Raw genomic sequence first — 18,066 nt, 5'->3', positions numbered from 1 at the left:
GCCCTTTGTTTAGAAAAGAGAGGATAGAGGCAGCAAAGTGTTAGCCTTTAGCACACTTTCCTGAAGTCAGATAGGTGCCAGAGTGATACAGAGACTAGGGAGAGAGAGATGCATACTTAGTTGGGGGGTGGATAAAAAGTGGTGGTGATGGGGGGTTAGTGAGCCGAGAAATATGTGTGCATTCCACAGCCTAGATTAATTTGCACAAAAAAAAGCTTTTAACAGCAGGTCAGGAAGAAGCAATTGGGACACACACATAAAGCTTGTGACGGTGTTTTTCTATTTTTGTTGGTTTCCTCCCATCCTTGGCTAGACAGCAATCCTTGTATCGCTTTAAGGGTCAGTAGATAGAATGTCCGCCAGGTATATTCAAGGTGGGGGGGGGGTTGAGGTCACTTTTCCGTGTAGTTGACTACTGTAAAATAAAAGAGAGATGTAATGAAAATAAAATAGTGAGCTTAAGGTGGTAAAGAAAATATTAAATCTCTAGAAGAGAGAGCAGTTTAATAGAGGGGTAGTGAATATTAGGGGCAAGCAGAAAGAGTGAAATAGAAGGCAAAGGATTGATAGAAACAGACAGACAAAAATAAAAATAGAGTGAAAGTTGCAGGCTGGAGGGTGAGAAAGAGAAAAGGTAGAAGGCCTGGAGAGAGGACTCCTGGATTTACAGGTAGCAGTACAAAGGAAAGACAAGACTAGTGAGGCTTAAGGAGCTAGAAAGGAGAGTAGCTTAGTTTACAACACAGATATGGAGGAGGGGGTCTTTAAATGGGCACTGGGAGGGTGGAAAACACACAGGTAATAGAAGAATGGTCATGGGAAACATGCGTTTACTCTTAACAATTGGAGTACGCAAAAGTAAGAACACAAAATGTAGTAAGGTCAAGGGAAGCTAGCATTTAGCCAAGCTGGAATAACAGAAGGAATAGATAATGCAGTTGCCAGTACCCAAATACTACATGCAGAAATTCTACAATGTAAACAGATTATGCTTTCTAATTGTACAGCATTAACAGTAAACAAGAAAGCAGCGGTTATTAAAGCACATATTTGAAGAAAGGGGCCTTTAAGTAGGCACTGGGAGGGGAGAAAGCACACAGGTAAAAGCAGAGTGGTCAAGAGTAGGCAAAAGAAAGAGAATACAGAACATAGCAAGGTCAGTGGATTCTAGTGTTTAATCAAACTGGAATAATCAGAAGGAAGAGAGATGCAGTTGCCAATATCCAATTACTATATACAGAATTTCTACAATGTAAACAGCTTATGCCTTCCAATTATATAGCAAAACAATAAACAAGCATGTAGCAGTTAATAAAACAGACAAGATTTCAGCATTTCTCTGCAGATAATACACCGTGCTAGGTTTCAGCATAAATCAAATGAAATCAAGCAGTTAAAGATTATCGACTGTACTATCCAATAAACAAGTCAAATGGGTAACTTCTCTGAGGGTCTACACACTGGCAGAATATAATACAAGTGCCTGGAAGTCTGTTTTGTTTCAGTAAAAGACAAACACAAGCAGGGCAGTACAGGTAAGGCACAAGGACTAAGAAGCCCATTGTGTGCATCTGCTTGTTCCTAGTCTTAGCACAGTAAACACGTTCAGTACATGTACATTTACCAACTGGTAGTTACAGGCCAACAGCAGTGTTACTTCTACCAACTTGTAATTACAGACCACCAGCAGTCTTACACAGCAAGTATACATTAGACAGGAACCCAGTACTGAAACAGATAAAACTAGTGCAGCAATATCATTCCTAGTATCCTTATTCAATATATAGTTATAGCAGTACAGCTGCATAAAGGCAGCCTTACCTCAGATCTTGGTAACTGTAGGCCTTCAAGTCATAGTAGTATCATCTGTACGATCACAACATATCAGCACTGAATTTTTAAGCAACACGTTTGGCAACTGTCAGTAGCTTGAGCAACATCACTTTGGCTTTGTGAATGGTAGATCCTTTCTACTTGGGTAGTTGATTTCTTTTAATGGGTTATTGACACCCTTAGTACGGGACAGCCTATCTACACTGCTTGTTTGGATCTTGCTAAAGATTTTTTCACTTTTCCCTTAGTGGATGTTACTATTAAGCTCATCCAAGTAAATATTGACTGTTGGATAGCCAACTGTGTCATTGTTCGAATCCATAATGAGGGTTGGAGGTACCCCCTCTATACAAAAAATTTACCTAAAGTGGTTTCCTGTGCTCCTTAATCTTCCGTGTCTATTTCTCTAATTAGGATTCTGACATCAGAGGGTTGTGGCTTGTCAAATATGCAGGTGAATGCAGGCTAGGTGCTGTTGTGAACTCCTGTACTGACGCTGGTGTACTCCAAGGGCCAGACCAAACTAGCACCTAGTGTAACGACCATGAGCTCCATCTGTCATGGTTAACTTCTGCCTGACACAGTTATTTTCATAGGTCATCTATCCCCTGTATGCTTAATGATGTCATAATTCCTCTCTGTACATCCCTCATTAGGCCTGTCATTTAATATAGTGACTCCTTTGGCATGTAGCTCTCCAAACCCATTATCTAACTAGAAGAATTTCAAAGATTCCTTTCTTTGGACATCATATGAAGCAAAACCTTGTCCATCTTTAAATCCATTCTCAGCAGCTGGATGGGTAGATACATTCATCCTGGGTGTATGTTGAATAGCTCTCATAGATTGAGTAGTTAATGCATGCCTTTTTTTTTGGGGGGGGGGGGTATTTGGACTGTTTACCAAGTAGCTGCCTATCAGCTTTTGTTCTTGAAGGTCTAGGAGGTTGGGCAGCAAAAAGGATGCAAAAATGTTTAGGAAATTCATTTCATGTTTTTAGTAGATTATCCATTGCATGTTTTAGTTTTTTACAGTCACTTATTCTGTAGTGAATAAATTGTGCTTTGTTGTATAGTTTTAATAGAAAGTGATTAACCATTCAGCAGTGTGATCGCTATCCACCGTTAGTAGACCCATGTTATTTGTTTTTTATGTTGCCTGTTTTTATCTTACTAATTTGATTTTGTTTACTCGATGAATTCTTTTACACCCGGGGCTCATTTACAAGAATATCCTAGTAAGAAAACTTTCACGGTTTATAAACTGTAGTGCTGATTTGTATCTTACAAACAAATGTATTACGTTTGTGTTATGTAAAATGAAGATTAAAATACATTAGGATTATTTGGCTCTGTTCGAACTTGTAGTGAACTGTTTGCCCGAACTGAGTATCTGATGGACCAGAGTGATGCAGATCAGATTATGGCTATGGGAAACTGAACTGCACCGATTAGAAGACAGCACTGTCAGTGTTGTGCCTGTACACCTGATCTCTAAATACACTACCTTGGAGACTGCACCACCTCTGAGAAAAGTGGCATGCAGTTTTGCCATTTTGTCATTGGTTGTGTAACCTCAACGATGGTGTATGTGTGTGTGTGTGTGTGTGTATATATATATATATATATATATATATATATTCAGAAACGCGTGTGTGTGAATTTTGGTCTGTCAGATATTGCATGTGAACAAATAGTCAAGTAACTTCAAATGGAGCAGATTATTTACTTAATGTGACCTCTTTGATAGATACCATTGCACATTATATGTAGTAGTTTGCACTGTTGCTCCCTAAATTCCGCTTGTCATGTGATATTATCTATTTAGTTGTTACGTATTATAGGAAGAGAGCTAGCTGATATGATGGAGAGAAGAAAGGTTGATATATTGTGTGTACAAGAGACCAGAAGGGGAAAAAAATAAGGCCAGGTGTTTAAACGGAGTTCAAATTGTTTTTATCATGTGTGTGGATGGCAGAGAAATGGGGTAGGGTTTTTTTTTTTAAGAAGAGCATAGGGGTGGGGTGGAAAAGAGTGGAGGAAGATGCCACAAGTTGATTATATGAAAGAGGTGGAAGGATGACAGAGGGTGGAGGAGGGGAAGGAGAGATGGTGGTGGTGGGGGAAGTACAGGAGAGAAGAGGCTGGGAAGAGGCTGAAGAGAGAAAAGAAGAATTGTCAAAGAGAAGAGAGAATAAGAGTATAAGGAGATGAGGATGAGGCGCAGAGAAAGAGAGAGGAAAAAGAGGTATATAGGGAGAGGAGAGGAGAGTTGTAGATTGGGACACTAAAGAAGAGAGAAAGAAGGGGACCTGTACCGAGGACAGAGGGAGGACAGAGCTGGGAAAGATATTACATGTAGAGGTGATGATAGGGGAGAGTGAGAAGGTAGAGGAGAGAGGAGAAGAGGTGAGTAGATGGGAAAGAAGATTTTTGAGAGGAATGAATGATGAGAGAGAGAGAGAGAGAAGGTTGGATGATGTGGGACATGGGTGAATCAGAAGTGAAACAGATTAGCAAGGAGGAAGTAAGGGCATGAATGAAGATGGAGAATGATGGAAAGGCTGTTGGCCCAGATGACATACCAATGGAAGCATGGAGGTGCTTAGAAAAAATGCAGGAATTTCTAACTAGATTGTTTTTAATGAATTTTGGAAAGTCAGAGGATGTTTAAGAAGGAGGTGATGATTAGTGATCAGCAGTATGGTTTCATGCCAGGAAAGAGCACTAAAAAGCCTAGAGTGCCTAGAGAAGATTTGTGAAGTGTTGTGGTGAGGTCGGAGGAAGTCAGAAAGACGTGAAGAGTGGGTGAAGATATGGTACGTAGGGTGTGTGTGAGTGTGTGAGGCAGTGGGTGGGGACAGATCCGCATAAGGTGAGGTGGGTGGACATCAAGGATCATCTCTGAGTCCTTTTCTATTTGGTAGTGGTGATGGAGGTTGACAGATGAGATCAGACAGGAGGCCCCCGTGGACTATGATGTTTGCAGATGACATTGTGATCAACAGAGCAAGATGCAGAGGATAGGAAGAAATGGAAAGAGATGCAAGATGAGTTGTTACGTAGCTACAATATTGTATTGTCACTGTTGTGACTTATTATTAAATTAATACATTTCTGTTTTTTTATAGGTATGAAGTGGATGATATTGATGAAGAAGGAAAGGAGTAAGTGATGTTTAAATTATACTGCTATTGTTTTGTGTTCCGCATTTCAGTGAGGTTGGTATTTTTCAGCATTTTCTTATCTTTCCTTCAAGTTTTTACATGCATATACATGCACACACGCATGCACAAGTGCCTGTCTGCATTTCATTTCATGTTTCAGTTGATTGTGCATGGAGAATATCATGTGAAATATGAAGGGTTCAGGGAAATAGCCTATTCCGCCATATTTGTGCTATTTAGTAATGGTTATAATTTATGTTTTATTTATTTACATTTGTTAATTGGGTAAGTGAGCTGGTCCATAGCCCTTTTTCATGCACGATTATGGGCTTAGAAGAGCTGAACAGCAATTACAGATACTGTTTTCTGTTACTTTGTAAGTGCAAAACTTTATCGAGGCTATATTCAGAGTTTATAATGTTATACACATTTAAAATGTGTGATTGTATGCAATTGGTGAAAAAGTTGTTTTGACAAGGAAGAAGTTTAACAAAGTATATTTACACTGTATAAATAATGAGATAAATCATTTAGAAATTCATTGCTCACCAACTTACACCTATTCTATACATAAAGTCAGACTCGGTGGTTTAACTGTTTTACATTTTTGGAGTGGTGGGAAATGATGCGGATTCCTTTCATGATAAAGGTTAAAACTTAAACAGTCGCTTGCTTGTTTCTTTTTATGAGTGAACTTTTTAAAATAGAGTTACCAATTCAGTTTGATTTGTGATTTTCTTTGATAAATTATTCAGCATTCCAGGGCCTATTTTGGAAAAGACTGTTTCACCAGTAACTGATTTGGAAAGAGTCCTAGCAAGGATTAGGCTATCATCTTGAGTGTTTCGTAGTGAATAGCTTTGTTCTTTGAGGGGAAGCTTCCATGGCATTAGAGAACAGTAACCAGCTTTTAGAACTTTGAAGCGGAGTGTTCCTAGTAGCAGGGTGGCATCTATAAGAAATACCATATTAATCGTCAAAATTCAGAGTATAGTTTCTTTTCATGACCTACATATGCGCAGATGTCTGCGAAGTATGACATGTGATATGATGCCGGTTTTCATTCTTCTCAACTGATGGGCTTGGATCCGACTCAGCCGTTACTAAAGCTCAGTAACTCTCAATCTTCTCTGATGTTCATTGTGTTTCACTGCTGCAGTCATTACACTTGGGTTATCCTGCCGTCAGGCGGTCCCGAAGTCGGCCAGAGTTCCAAAGTCTTGGTCAAGCGTCGGTTGCTGTCGCTTCTTCCCTGACGTCAGTGCTCCAGGGGTATACAAGATGCAGCCGACGCCATTTTCTTCAGTCTTTCTTGCCGCGCAGTGCCCGAAGCAAAAGCATTTCGCAAGTGCCGGTCGGCCGACTCGTGAGATTTCAAATTCGATTTCAGATCCGAAGTCTTCAATAAAGCTAAGTACCCCATTGGGGAAACTTTTTCTTGCCTCACACCGATGTCAGTAAAAGTTAATAATTGTATTTCTTGTGGGAAGGAAATACCTCATAAGGATTTTCATTCTTACTGTATTCCATGCCTAGACCCAGATCACGACATCACTAGTTGTCAGTTTTGTACTAGATGTAACAAATGCACTATTAAACGTCAGTTTGATTTTGCACGTCATTATTTTGGCTGAAGGTTTAATTATACCATGATGTTGGAGCAACCAACGACCGGAATTCACAAAAAACACAAATATAAGGATAAGGACAGGCATCCGAGGCCCAAAACTGATGACGAAGCCTCTTCTAGGTCAGTCGCCGGTTCTCAGTGAGGCGCTTTCGCAGCCCCTGACACCCACTTCCTCAGAGCCGCAGACCGCGACCGACTCCCATGTGGAGTTGCCTAGGCCTCAGGATACTCAAGGTGTTGGGCCTATGGAGACTAACCCTTCAGATGGGTCTGGAGCCACTGAGCAGGCTTTGGCTTCTGAGGGAGTTTTCAGACCTACACAACTTACCATTGCATCTACAGCCAAGTCTAAAGCAACTTTAAGGACAAAGAAGCAAGTACAGCATTCACCTGGACAGGCCTCCATGCCAAAAAAGCAGATGCTCAAAATGGCCGAAGACTTAATTACTCTGATCAGGGGTACCCATCCCCCTCCTGATAAAAGGCCTAGGCAGGATACACACTATGATTCCTCTGACCAAATTTCTGTATATTCTGACTCCTCTTCAGACCAGGGATATTCCTTACCCCACTATGAGGACTCTGATGCTGAAGAATTTATTCCTTCAGCCTCTCCTCCTGAGGATTACTCTTTTGGGGAAACTTTACACACCATGAGGGAGCATTTCCACTGGGAGGGCCAGGATTACTCAGAGTCCAAGAAAAGGCTCAGAGACTTTCTTTTATTGCCTCAGCACAGGCCCCTTGCTATTCCGCCAGTGTTGGATATTGTAGACGATGTGTTCTCTGAATCCAGTTTAAATCCAGATTCTTTACCCCCTGCTCCAGTCAAGCCAGACAGGTACTACAGAGTCCCTGACTCTCACACATTTCTTTATAAAAACCCTGCTGCTGACCCAGAAACTATTTCCCAGGGTCCTAAAGGGGTAAAGGCCTCCACAGCTTAAAATCCAGTTCCCTCGGACAGGGATTCCAGAGCATTATACAGATGGGGGAAGAAAGTTTACACCTCTGCAACTTAAGCAGTGAGGGCTTTAAACTGCCATTTTCACATGCTTAAATATCAACAATATTTACTGTCTCAGTTAAAACAGAAAATGAGTGCAAGCGCAGAACAACCTGATTTTAAGGAAATGCAGGATTTATTGCATGCAGCTGAACAAGTGGGAAAACATACTTTGCAATATGGTTTTGATTCATTAGAAGCTTCTTGTAGAGCAGCAGTTACAGGATCTGTGATTCGAAGGCATGCTTGGTTAAAGGAACAAACCTTACCAGATCATGTCAAGGCGAAATTATTAGATGCTCCCTTACAGCAAGATATTTTATTTGGTGTTAAAGCAGAGGAGGTATTAAAGAAAATGGAGGATAAGGCAAAATCTATGCAAACAGTAAAGGATTTCTTACAGGTACAGCCACCAAGATTTAGCAGAAATTGGCCTACTAAAAATTGGTCCTTTCCAGTGTCAGACAGGCCACAAAGAGGCAGATACAGACGCCCAAGTGGCAGATCTCAGCCCAAAGGATCTTACAGACCACGACAGTGGGGTGCTTCAACACCCAAAGGAGGTGAGGACAAGTCACAACCTTACAGGAAACGATCTCAATGACTTCCCCCTTCCAATGCTAAACTCTACCCTGTTGGCAGCTCCCTTTGGGGGGAAATTAGCACTTTTTTCACAAAACTGGCAGACAATCACCCAGGACAAATGGGTGCTGAATATTGTGTCTCAAGGTTACAGGTTCCACTTTCACACTTTACCAAGGCTAAAAGGAATGCCAGACCTGCCACGAAATCAATGGGCAGATGCACAAAAACAAATTACAGCCCTCATGGACATGAGAGCTATTCAAAAAGTGCCACAGCAGGAACAAGGACAAGGTTTTTACTCAAGACTCTTCCTGGTCCCCAGAAAGGACAAAGCCTGGAGACCCATTCTAGACTTTTCCACTCTAAATACTTACCTGGATGTTCCGAAATTCAAAATGTTGACACTTCAGCAGCTCCTTCCCATGTTTGGCAAGAAAGCTTGGCTTGTTACTTTGGACCTCAAAGAGGCATACCTGCATGTCCCTATCAGACAAAATTGCAGAAGATACCTCAGATTCATAGCTGGTTCAATGCACTACCAATTCTCTGCACTGCCCTTTGGCTTATCTACTGTGCCCAGGGTCTTCACAAAGTGCCTGGCATCAGTAATTGCATTTTGCAGACAAAAAGGAATTCACATATATCCATACCTGGACGACTGCCTGATTCAAGCAGAGAGCAAGGAGATTCTTCTAAAGCATCTGGCGTTTGTAAAAAAGTTATTAAGTTGCCTAGGGTACACAGTAAACGAAAAGAAATGAAAACTAGTTCCCTCACAAGAGATAATATTCCTGGGTGCCAGCTTAAATACAACAGCCCAGATGGCTTATCTCACGCCAGGCAAACAAGGACAACTGACTCAGTATTTTCAATTGATGGCAACAAAGTCCCAACTCCCTGCAAGAAAAATTCTGCAGGCCTTGGGATTCATGGCATCCTGCATACTTCTAATTCCATATGCCAGACTGCATATGAGGAAATTACAATGGTACCTAAAAAGTGTTTGGACTCAACACTCTCACAGCTTGGAAACGGTAATACCACTAATTTCCTGCCTGCAACAGGAGTTTCCATGGTGGGCACAGGCATGTCACCTCAACAAGGGTCAGCCTTTCACTCTACCCACAGCCAGGCGGACTTTAACGACAGATGCTTTGGATTACGCCTGGGGGGCACACATGGCAGGAAAATGTATTCAGGGCAAATGGAACACAAACCAAATACATCTACACATCAATCAAAAAGAGATGTTGGCTGTACAAAATGCCCTAACAGCTTTCAAGGACTTTCTGCTTCCAGGACAATTATTTTTAAAGGCAGACAACACCACAGTAAATGCGGTGCATGAACAAACAAGGGGGCACTCATTCTTACCCCCTATGGAGACAAGCCATGACCTTGTGGAACACAGCTCTAACTTATCAAGTTAATCTGCAAGCACAATTCCTGCCAGGAAAGAAAAATACTCTGGCAGACAACCTAAGCAGAAACATCATGGATCCTCATGAGTGGAAATTAAATCCACAAGTTTTCAGCATGATAATGCAAAAATAGGGGTGCCTGGACATAGATCTCTTTGCCTCCCCACTGAACTGCCAACTACAAAAATTCTGCACAAGGACTTATCACACACAAGCATGGAAAGTGGATGCTCTTTCGTTCAGCTGGAAAGGCCTACACGTTTATGCCTTCCCTCCTCTGCCTCTCCTTTCAAAGGTTCTCCTAAAAGCCAGACAAGAAAAACCACAGATGATTCTGATTGCTTCAGACTGGCCACGCCAACATTGGTACCCAATCTTAAAGAACTTAGCTCAAGGCCCACCTTGGATTTTGCCTCAAATTCTACACCTTCTGACTCAACAAAACAATCAGATCCTGCACAGTCAGCTCAAAACCTTATCCCTGGCTGCATGGCAGATTCATTAGCCAAACAGGCAGCACCTCTCTCTAAAGCTGCTATGGATGTCATTTTGGAGGCCAGGAGGCCTAGCACCAGGAAATCTTAACTCAGAAAAGTGGAAGAGATTCTGTGCCTGGAACCAGGCTCAAAGCCTTGACCCTCTTGTCCCTAACATACCTCAGATACTACAATATTTAACTGAGATGTCTGACAAAGGACTGCCCTTCTCATCCATTAAGATCCACGCTTCTGCCATCTCGGCTCATTACAACACAGATCCTCCTATTTTCTCTCATCCATTGCTAAAGCAGTACCTCAGAGGGGCTAAAAACATAAGACTGCCCTGGAGAGCACCAGCACCTACTTGGGACCTCAACTTTGTCTTGGAAAAACTCACTTTACCTCCTTTTGAGCCAGCCAATACAGCAGAAATAAAATAAATATCATGGAAAACTGCCCTGCTACTGGCAATAACCTCAGCACGAAGAGTCTCAGAACTACAGGCACTAATGGCAGTGAAGCCCTTCATTATTTTTCACCAAGACAGGGTTTCTTTAAGAACAGACCCTTCATTTATGCCTAAGGTGGTATCCAGTGTGGCTCTTAACCAAACTATTCACTTGCCAATATTTTATCCAAACCCCCAGAATAAAGGGGAGAGAATTCTACATTCCTTGGACATGCACATACAATTACGCTTCTACTTGGACAAAACAAAAGCTTTCAGGAAAACTGAGCAATTGTTTGTATCCTATGCTGCAAGATCACAGGGAAAGGCTATTTCAAAGCAGACCATTTCAAAGTGGATAGGACAGTGTACTGTATCCGGTTCTGCTACACACAGCATGGGAAGCCTGTACCATCTAACATTAGACCACATTCCACCAGGGCAACTGCAACTTCTACTGCTTATCTTAGAGGAGTACCTACCAAGGACATTTTGGAATCTGCAACTTGGAGTTCAGTGCACACCTTTACCAAGCATTTCCACTTGCCTCTTTACTCCAGATCCAAAGCTGGCTTTGCCAATGCAGTGCTGCAGGGCCTCCTAGCCACACCAAATCCTCTCTAGAGCCAGCCACCCTGACTCAGGTTTGGGATTCTTCCCAAGTGTAATGACTGCGGCAGTGAAACACGATGAACATAGTACAGTTTTGTACCTACCATAAATGTAGATGATCGAGTGTCTTCACTGCTGCAGACTTGGTTACCCACCCGCCTTCACCTCTTTCTTAGCTGGGTCTTATCTATAACTGTCTACACTATACTTTCTATGTGGTGTATTTGCTGGCTACTAAAGGTTATGTTTTTACCTTATGTATGTTTTGTAAGCAATATGTATTGCCTATCCTTTTGGGGGCACCTGACATCTGGGGCAAGAAAAACTGAAGAAAATGGCGTCGGCTGCATCTTGTATACCCCTGGCGCACTGACGTCAGTGAAGAAGTGACAGCAACTGACGCCGGACCAAGACTTTGGAACTCTGGCCGACTGTGGGACTGCCTGACGGCAGGATAACCCAAGTGTAATGACTGCAGCACTGAAGACACTCTAACATCTACATTTATGGTAGGTACAAAACTGTACTTTACCTATAATGCACAAACCCTACGTTACCTTAGATCTTGTTTGCTGCTTTTCGCGAAAGACATGTTTGACCTCAGCTCTTGAGCATTTTCAGATAAGTGATATAATTATCTTCTAAATCTTAATATTTTCTAATTTGTTTTACATTCTCTATAGTTCATATCCCTTATCTTCTCTTGAGCTATCATACAGTGTGAACTCCTTTAAAATACTATTGTTAGTATTTTTTTTTCCTCTGTACACTTGGTTTAGCCATTTATTACCATTGCAGGTAGTTTCTCTCTTACCTTTCTGTCCTGATATAAAAAAAAAAAATCTGTTCTTTCTTAAATTTATATGTGTAGTTATGGTGGAAAAAGACCCCACTGGATTTAAAAAGTGCTTTAAGTGTGGGCACGGACTTCCTAGATGGAATGCCTGCACTATGTGTGTTTACTGTCGTGGGCCTTTACATCTTCAAGAAGATTGGTACACCTGCCATGGGGCCAATCCTAGGACGCTTGTAGAAAGAAAGAAAGAATAAGCTTATGAGTCTCCCAAAACTAAAAGCAAAGAGTTGAAGATTTCATCTCTGAAACCATCTACACTATCCACCCAGGTTTTGGAGCCATCCAGGAAAAGATTTAAACTGTATCCGACCTCATCCTGACTTCTGAAAATGAAAAACTAGATGGACCAGACTACCTTGGATCTGACAAAAAAAGCTATCAGATCCAACTACCTCCAGCCCTGTTTATCTTCCCAGGAGTAGATATTCATTGTCCATTGATCCAGTGCCTTCAAGGATACCCTCACCCTTTTTGGAGCATCACTTGTCTAGGTCCCCCTCTATATTTTCGACTCATTCTTCCAGAAGTTTGACAGAGGAAGATGTGGAGAGAGTGGTGCAGAAGATCCTTTCGGCACAAGTCAGACGGGTGTCTTATCGGCTCTTGGGTCAGGAGGTCCGTGCATCGAATACACCCCACTTCAAGTTCCTCCTCTGATTCCTTCATCTGTTTCAGAGTCCCTGGATCCAAGACTTCCGGCTCCATCTGGCTTGGATCCAAAGATAGCAGTATCATCGGATCTGAAATTTTACTCTGAGTGCTCTGGTTCTGTCGGATCTGGAGCAGTAGCTTCCCTATCAGATCTGAGGTGTTGGAGCTGACTTCAAAGTTGTTGGAGCTGTCTCACTGCCTTGGAGCCTCGGCACTGGATAGCTCGGCTTCAGCTTCCACCTCTGGGAGATTGCTTTTGGATCAGGGGAATACAGCCGTCCAGAGGCTTGTCTTTTTGGAGCCAAGGTCTTCTCTTTCTCTGGAGCAATCAGCCTTTGCAGTTGTGAGGAAGGTTTTTTTCTGCCCCAAGAAAACGGACGGATCCAACCCCCTCGGATCTTCAACCTTCTACCTTGATGTCTCGGTGCTTGGAGCCTCATCACACTTTACCACAGGAACAACCAGTCCGAGACACCCAGGCTTCCCAGCAGGGTATTACAGTTTCTTCCAATACCTCCCCAGAGCATCCCACTGAGGAGTTGCCTAGTAAGAAGATGTGCAAGAGGAAGCACTTGGACTCTCCTCAAGAGTCAGTCACGATGCATATGGACTTTGATGAAGGTGAAGGGTCCCCTTGATCTGTAGATGTCTCATTTGGAGACATCCTTGAGATCTTAAAACAGAGAGGTTGAACACCCAGCAATCCGTTATCATAGGACCTGGTATTCCTGGAAGCTTTCAGTACTGGCCCATCAACCTCCTGGGTTACTCTGCACACTGACGAGCTTATTGAATTGGTGTCTTGGGCGTGGAAGGAACCTGCCACAGTTGAACCCATACCCAGGAGACTGGACAAGATTATGGCACCACCTTCGAATAAGCAGTTTTGGGGTAAAGGGGTGCCCGTTGATGCCATGGTCGTGGGAACTGCCACCAAAAAGGAACTTGTCGAAAATGGTTCCACTGTTCAACCCCTTAACAGGGAGTCTTGGGTGATGCACAGGTTGGGAAGCTTGTCTTTGCTTCAGCGATCCTTGCCTTAAGCTGAATTGTTTGGCACATTTTACAAGGTTTCAGAGGGATTTGATTAAGGAAAATACCCTGCGAGGATATTTTTCTGTAGAGGTCCAATCATCTGTGACTTCTCATTTTGCTACCCTGCATTTATTTGAAATTCTTCTATGAGGCTCATTTCACATGTAGCCAAAGGAACCCCAAGGGCAGCGGGTTCAAGAAATTCTATCAGGAGACATGCCTGGATGCACTTATGTCATTTTGTGGTGCCCTTCAAGTCTTTGACGGCACATCTTTATTTGGCCTCAAAGTGAAGGGCACATTATCCAGGTGTGAGAAAGAGATAGAAAGACCCTGTTTGCAGTGGGTGTGCATTTTTGACCCCCAAGAGATCTTTTTCAAGGAATTAATGAACTGGTCAAAAGATGTGGTTCAGGAAAAACCCAAGGACCTTTCCAGGACACACGTGGAGAAAGTTCCCCCAGGGGCAGATGGGGGAACTGCAGTGGTCGATGCTGTCCCTATGGCAGAGGAGGCCAGCAAAACCAGGGGTCCAGAGATTCTTTCATGGACAGACCCTACCAGCGCTCTTGAAAGGAGGCTCAATTGTCTGCCTCTGGAGGCAATCGGGGGAGGGGGTCAATTATCCCTGCAGTACAGGGCGTGGCTAGACATAACAAAAGATATTTGGGTGCAGAGAATTATTTCCAGAGGCTATATAATACCCTTTTCCCTTCCACCTCCAATCTCAAGAAAAATCCCCGATGTTCCACCCAGTCAGAGGGAAGAAACACAATTCTAATACAAAAGCTGCTAGAAAAAGTCATCCAAGAGGTCCTGCCAGACCAGATAGAATCCAGAACTTACTTAAGGTTCTTTAGTGTCAAAGAAGACAGGGGACTGGAGACCAATTCTGGATCCCAGCAACTTGGACAAGTCAGTATGTGCGTGATAGACCTTCAGGATGCGTACAGTCACATAAGGATGAACAGACGATCCAGAAGGTGGTACACTTCTGGCTGGGAGCCAGTCATTGTCAGTTCAGTGTTCTGCTCTTTGATCTCGCCAGAGCCCCCATGGTGTTCACCAAATGTAGCAGCTCACTTGAGACTGCAGGGATTCCATTTATTTCCATATCTAGATGACTGGCTCATTGCCACCCTGACCAGGCATCGGTTGATATGGGCAAGAGTTCAAGTTATCCAGAATTCTTCTCATCTGGGAATAACCGTAAACTACAACAAGTCTCAGTTGGAACCATCTAACAATTTGAAATTCATAGGAGCAGTTTTCAACACAAAGTCAATGATTGCTTTACTGCCTCCCTTAAGGGTTCAAACTGTAAGATCACAGGTCAGGACAATAATCTGCAGTACCAAGATTTCAGCCTGCTTGGTCCTTCAAGCTCTAGGATCAATGTCAGCAATTTATTTATTTATTTATTTATTATTTATTTATTGCAGTTGGTTTACCAGGATAGTCCATTGGGCCATAAAGAACCCGTTTTCAATGGAGTCCTGGGGAGAAAAGCTCTAATGATAACACTATTCCCTTTAGCCCGATTTTTGCATGAGGATTCTCCAGTGTATGTTATCAACATAATGGTTGATACTTTACCAACCCATATCAGCTGTGATTCGAATTGCTTTCAGGTGTTGGATTCTGTCAGATCACATTTTACAACGCTGTCCATTCATTCCCCTCAGTCCAAGACCATAATAACCATGGACACTTCCCAGTTGTTGGGGAGAGGCATTTTCTGGGGAACACAGTTCAAGGCACTTGGTCCCCTGAAGAGGCCAAATTGCATATCAATGTCCTATAGATGAGAGCAGAGCTTTTAGCATTGCAAGCACTCAAAGATGATTGCAGTTCAAATGGGCAATATGTCGGTGGTTTGGTACATCAACAAAGAAGGAGGGACCAGATCATACCCCTTGTGTTGAGAAGTGCTCAGAGTGTGGCAATAGGTGATCGCATCCAACTGCCCTCTCATAGCACTGCACATTCCAGAGAAGTCCAGTGTGATAGCATACGAACTGGGCAGGTCCATGCTGTACTTCATGATTGCCCCCCTCCCCCCGTCTCCTTTATACCTATCCACCAATCCCATTAATTCCAAAATTTCTACAGAAAGCTGTCAGGTTGAAGAGCAAAGTCATCTTCATTGCACATACTGGCCTTGATAGATTTGCCTTCCTTTCCTTTGGCCTCACTTACTTCATCAACCTTGAATTCTGGATCCAACTTCAGACCTCCTGTCTCACCCGATGGGCATGATCCATCCCATCATCTCAAATCTAAAGCTGACTTCATGGTTCCTCCAGTTCCGTTAATAGCCAGACAACCAATGCTCTCTTCCTTTGTCCGACATACAGTAAACTCTCAGTTAACTAGCTCCCATGGAGATTGGTATATGCCTGATAACTGTAGCTTTTGGTTGCTTTAGAGTTACTATTAAAAAGAGACCTGACTAATACTGTACCGTATACAATTTTTTGGTTTGAGTTGTTCTCAGGTTGGGGGGGTTGTGAGGGAATTTATTCCTGTATTCCTTTTTAAAACTCTAAAAATGTAAAGTATGTTTCGGGGGTGGGAGGACAGAAAGTGCAACATATGAATATTGTATTGTATTTCTTCAATGTTTTTTTTTTTTTTTGCTGGTTGCTTGAGAGTGCCAGCAGCTTGAGTTCTGGTTAACTGACTTTTTACTGTATTTTTTTATCTTCCCATAAACCTTCAACAAGAAAACTTTATAAAAGTAAGTGAAAAAGATTTGTTTACTGGGCACAACAAAATCATGTTGAGCCTTTTTCAGCTCCAGTACATAACATACTTGAGTTTTTAATCTTACTTTTTAAAGCAGTGACTAGTTCCTCAACCTTTAAAGTTCATTTAGCAGTAATATCAAATTTTCACCTTGGATTCGAAGGTTCTTCAGTTGTCTGTCACAAATTGTGCAGAGCTTTTTTACGAGGCACTCTGCTTTTGAGACCTCTGTTTAAGGACCCTACTCCCCCATGGGCTCTCAGTCTGGTACGGCAAGCTCTAATACATTCCCCCCTTTGAACCAGCAGCTAAATGGACCTTAAGTATCTTATTTTTTCTAGTAGCCATTACCTCTGCTAGATGTATTTCAGAGATTCAAGCCTTGTCTTCAAAACTTCCATACTTGATCTGTCACAAGGATAGAGTGACGCTATGATCTAATGCCTCCTTCCTTCCAAAGGAAGTGTCAGAATCTAATATCAATCAATCCACTAATTTGCCAGTATTCTTCTCTAATTTTGCAAACAAAGGTGGATACATATTACATTTATTGGATGTTCACAGTTAACGTTTTTACCTGCACAGAACAAAAGATATCAGGAAAACAGACCATTTGTTTGTTTTCTTTGCAGAATTGGAATTGGGCAAGCTAGTCGCAAAGGTAACTTTAGCCAGATGGCTACTTGATTGTATTTCATTTGTTTATAGCAAATTGGGTTTTGCCATACCACAACAGATACAAGCTCATTCAACTAGATCTGTGGCAACTTTTTCAGTTTTTCTTTCCAGAGTGTCCATGGATGACGTGCAGCAGCAACTTGGGCTACTCCTCATACTTTTATTACTCATTACAAATTGGATTTGGTCTCCAGGGGTAGAATATCATTTGGTTCAGCTGTGCACAGGAATGTCCTTCCTTAGCATTCACCTAGGGACTCTTGTCTCATTAGTAGAGGATAGAATGAAAATTGAAAACTTCAGATAAAGAAGTTATGTAGTTACCATAATTTTCCATCTGTGTTGTCCATTTTCATTCTTCCTCAACTTCCTGCCCATCAACCTCCATCCTTTTTATTTGCAAACTTCTGGAAGAATGAGCTGTTAGATGTACATAACTGTCCTTATAGTGAGCTCCAGCTATATTGAGTACATGCAAGTTTACATTTCCTATATTTATGTATGTTAAATATTTCCATTCTGGTAAAAAAATCAGCAAACAAGATCTGAGGTAACTTAAGGTTGGTGCATTATGGGTAAGGGAGAAGCTCAAATTTTGTTGTTGTCACGAGCTTTAGTAACGGTAGAGTCTGATCCAAGGAGCGGATCAGAAACCATCAGTTGAGAAAGAATGAAAATTGACAACACAGATGGAATGTTATGGTAAGTACATAATTTCTTTTTTTTTAATAAAACATTACTGCTTTTCCTTATTCATTCTCTGATACTGGCAGGGGTATGTGGAGACCCCATAAATTGGAGTGTAATGAGAAATTTGAACAGTTTCATATATAGGGGAGAGCTGTGAAAAATTGCATAGTAGAAGCCTATTTTGAGATGCCTTCTGTGGAAGGTTGGGTGCCGGGCTGGCAACTCGAC

At 42.2% G+C, this 18,066-nt stretch overlaps 1 protein-coding gene across 3 annotated transcripts in view; it reads left to right on the top strand.

Moving 5' to 3' along the window:
* The window catches only part of SGF29 (SAGA complex associated factor 29), a 176,924-nt gene that overhangs the window by 140,451 nt on the left and 18,407 nt on the right, over positions 1-18,066 (top strand). For all 3 annotated transcript variants that reach the window (XM_044086261.1, XM_044086262.1, XM_044086263.1), the window contains exon 8: positions 4,964-4,999. In XM_044086261.1, coding sequence (XP_043942196.1) covers positions 4,964-4,999 — 36 coding nt within the window. The remainder of the gene's footprint in view (positions 1-4,963; positions 5,000-18,066) is intronic.

The sequence above is a fragment of the Protopterus annectens genome, chromosome 10.part0 (assembly GCF_019279795.1).
Source record: "Protopterus annectens isolate FY-2018-M chromosome 10.part0, PAN1.0, whole genome shotgun sequence".
In the NCBI taxonomy this organism is placed as follows: Eukaryota; Metazoa; Chordata; order Ceratodontiformes; family Protopteridae; genus Protopterus; species Protopterus annectens.
Note: the sequence above shows the minus strand (reverse complement) of the source record. Positions and strands in the feature narration are given on the sequence as shown.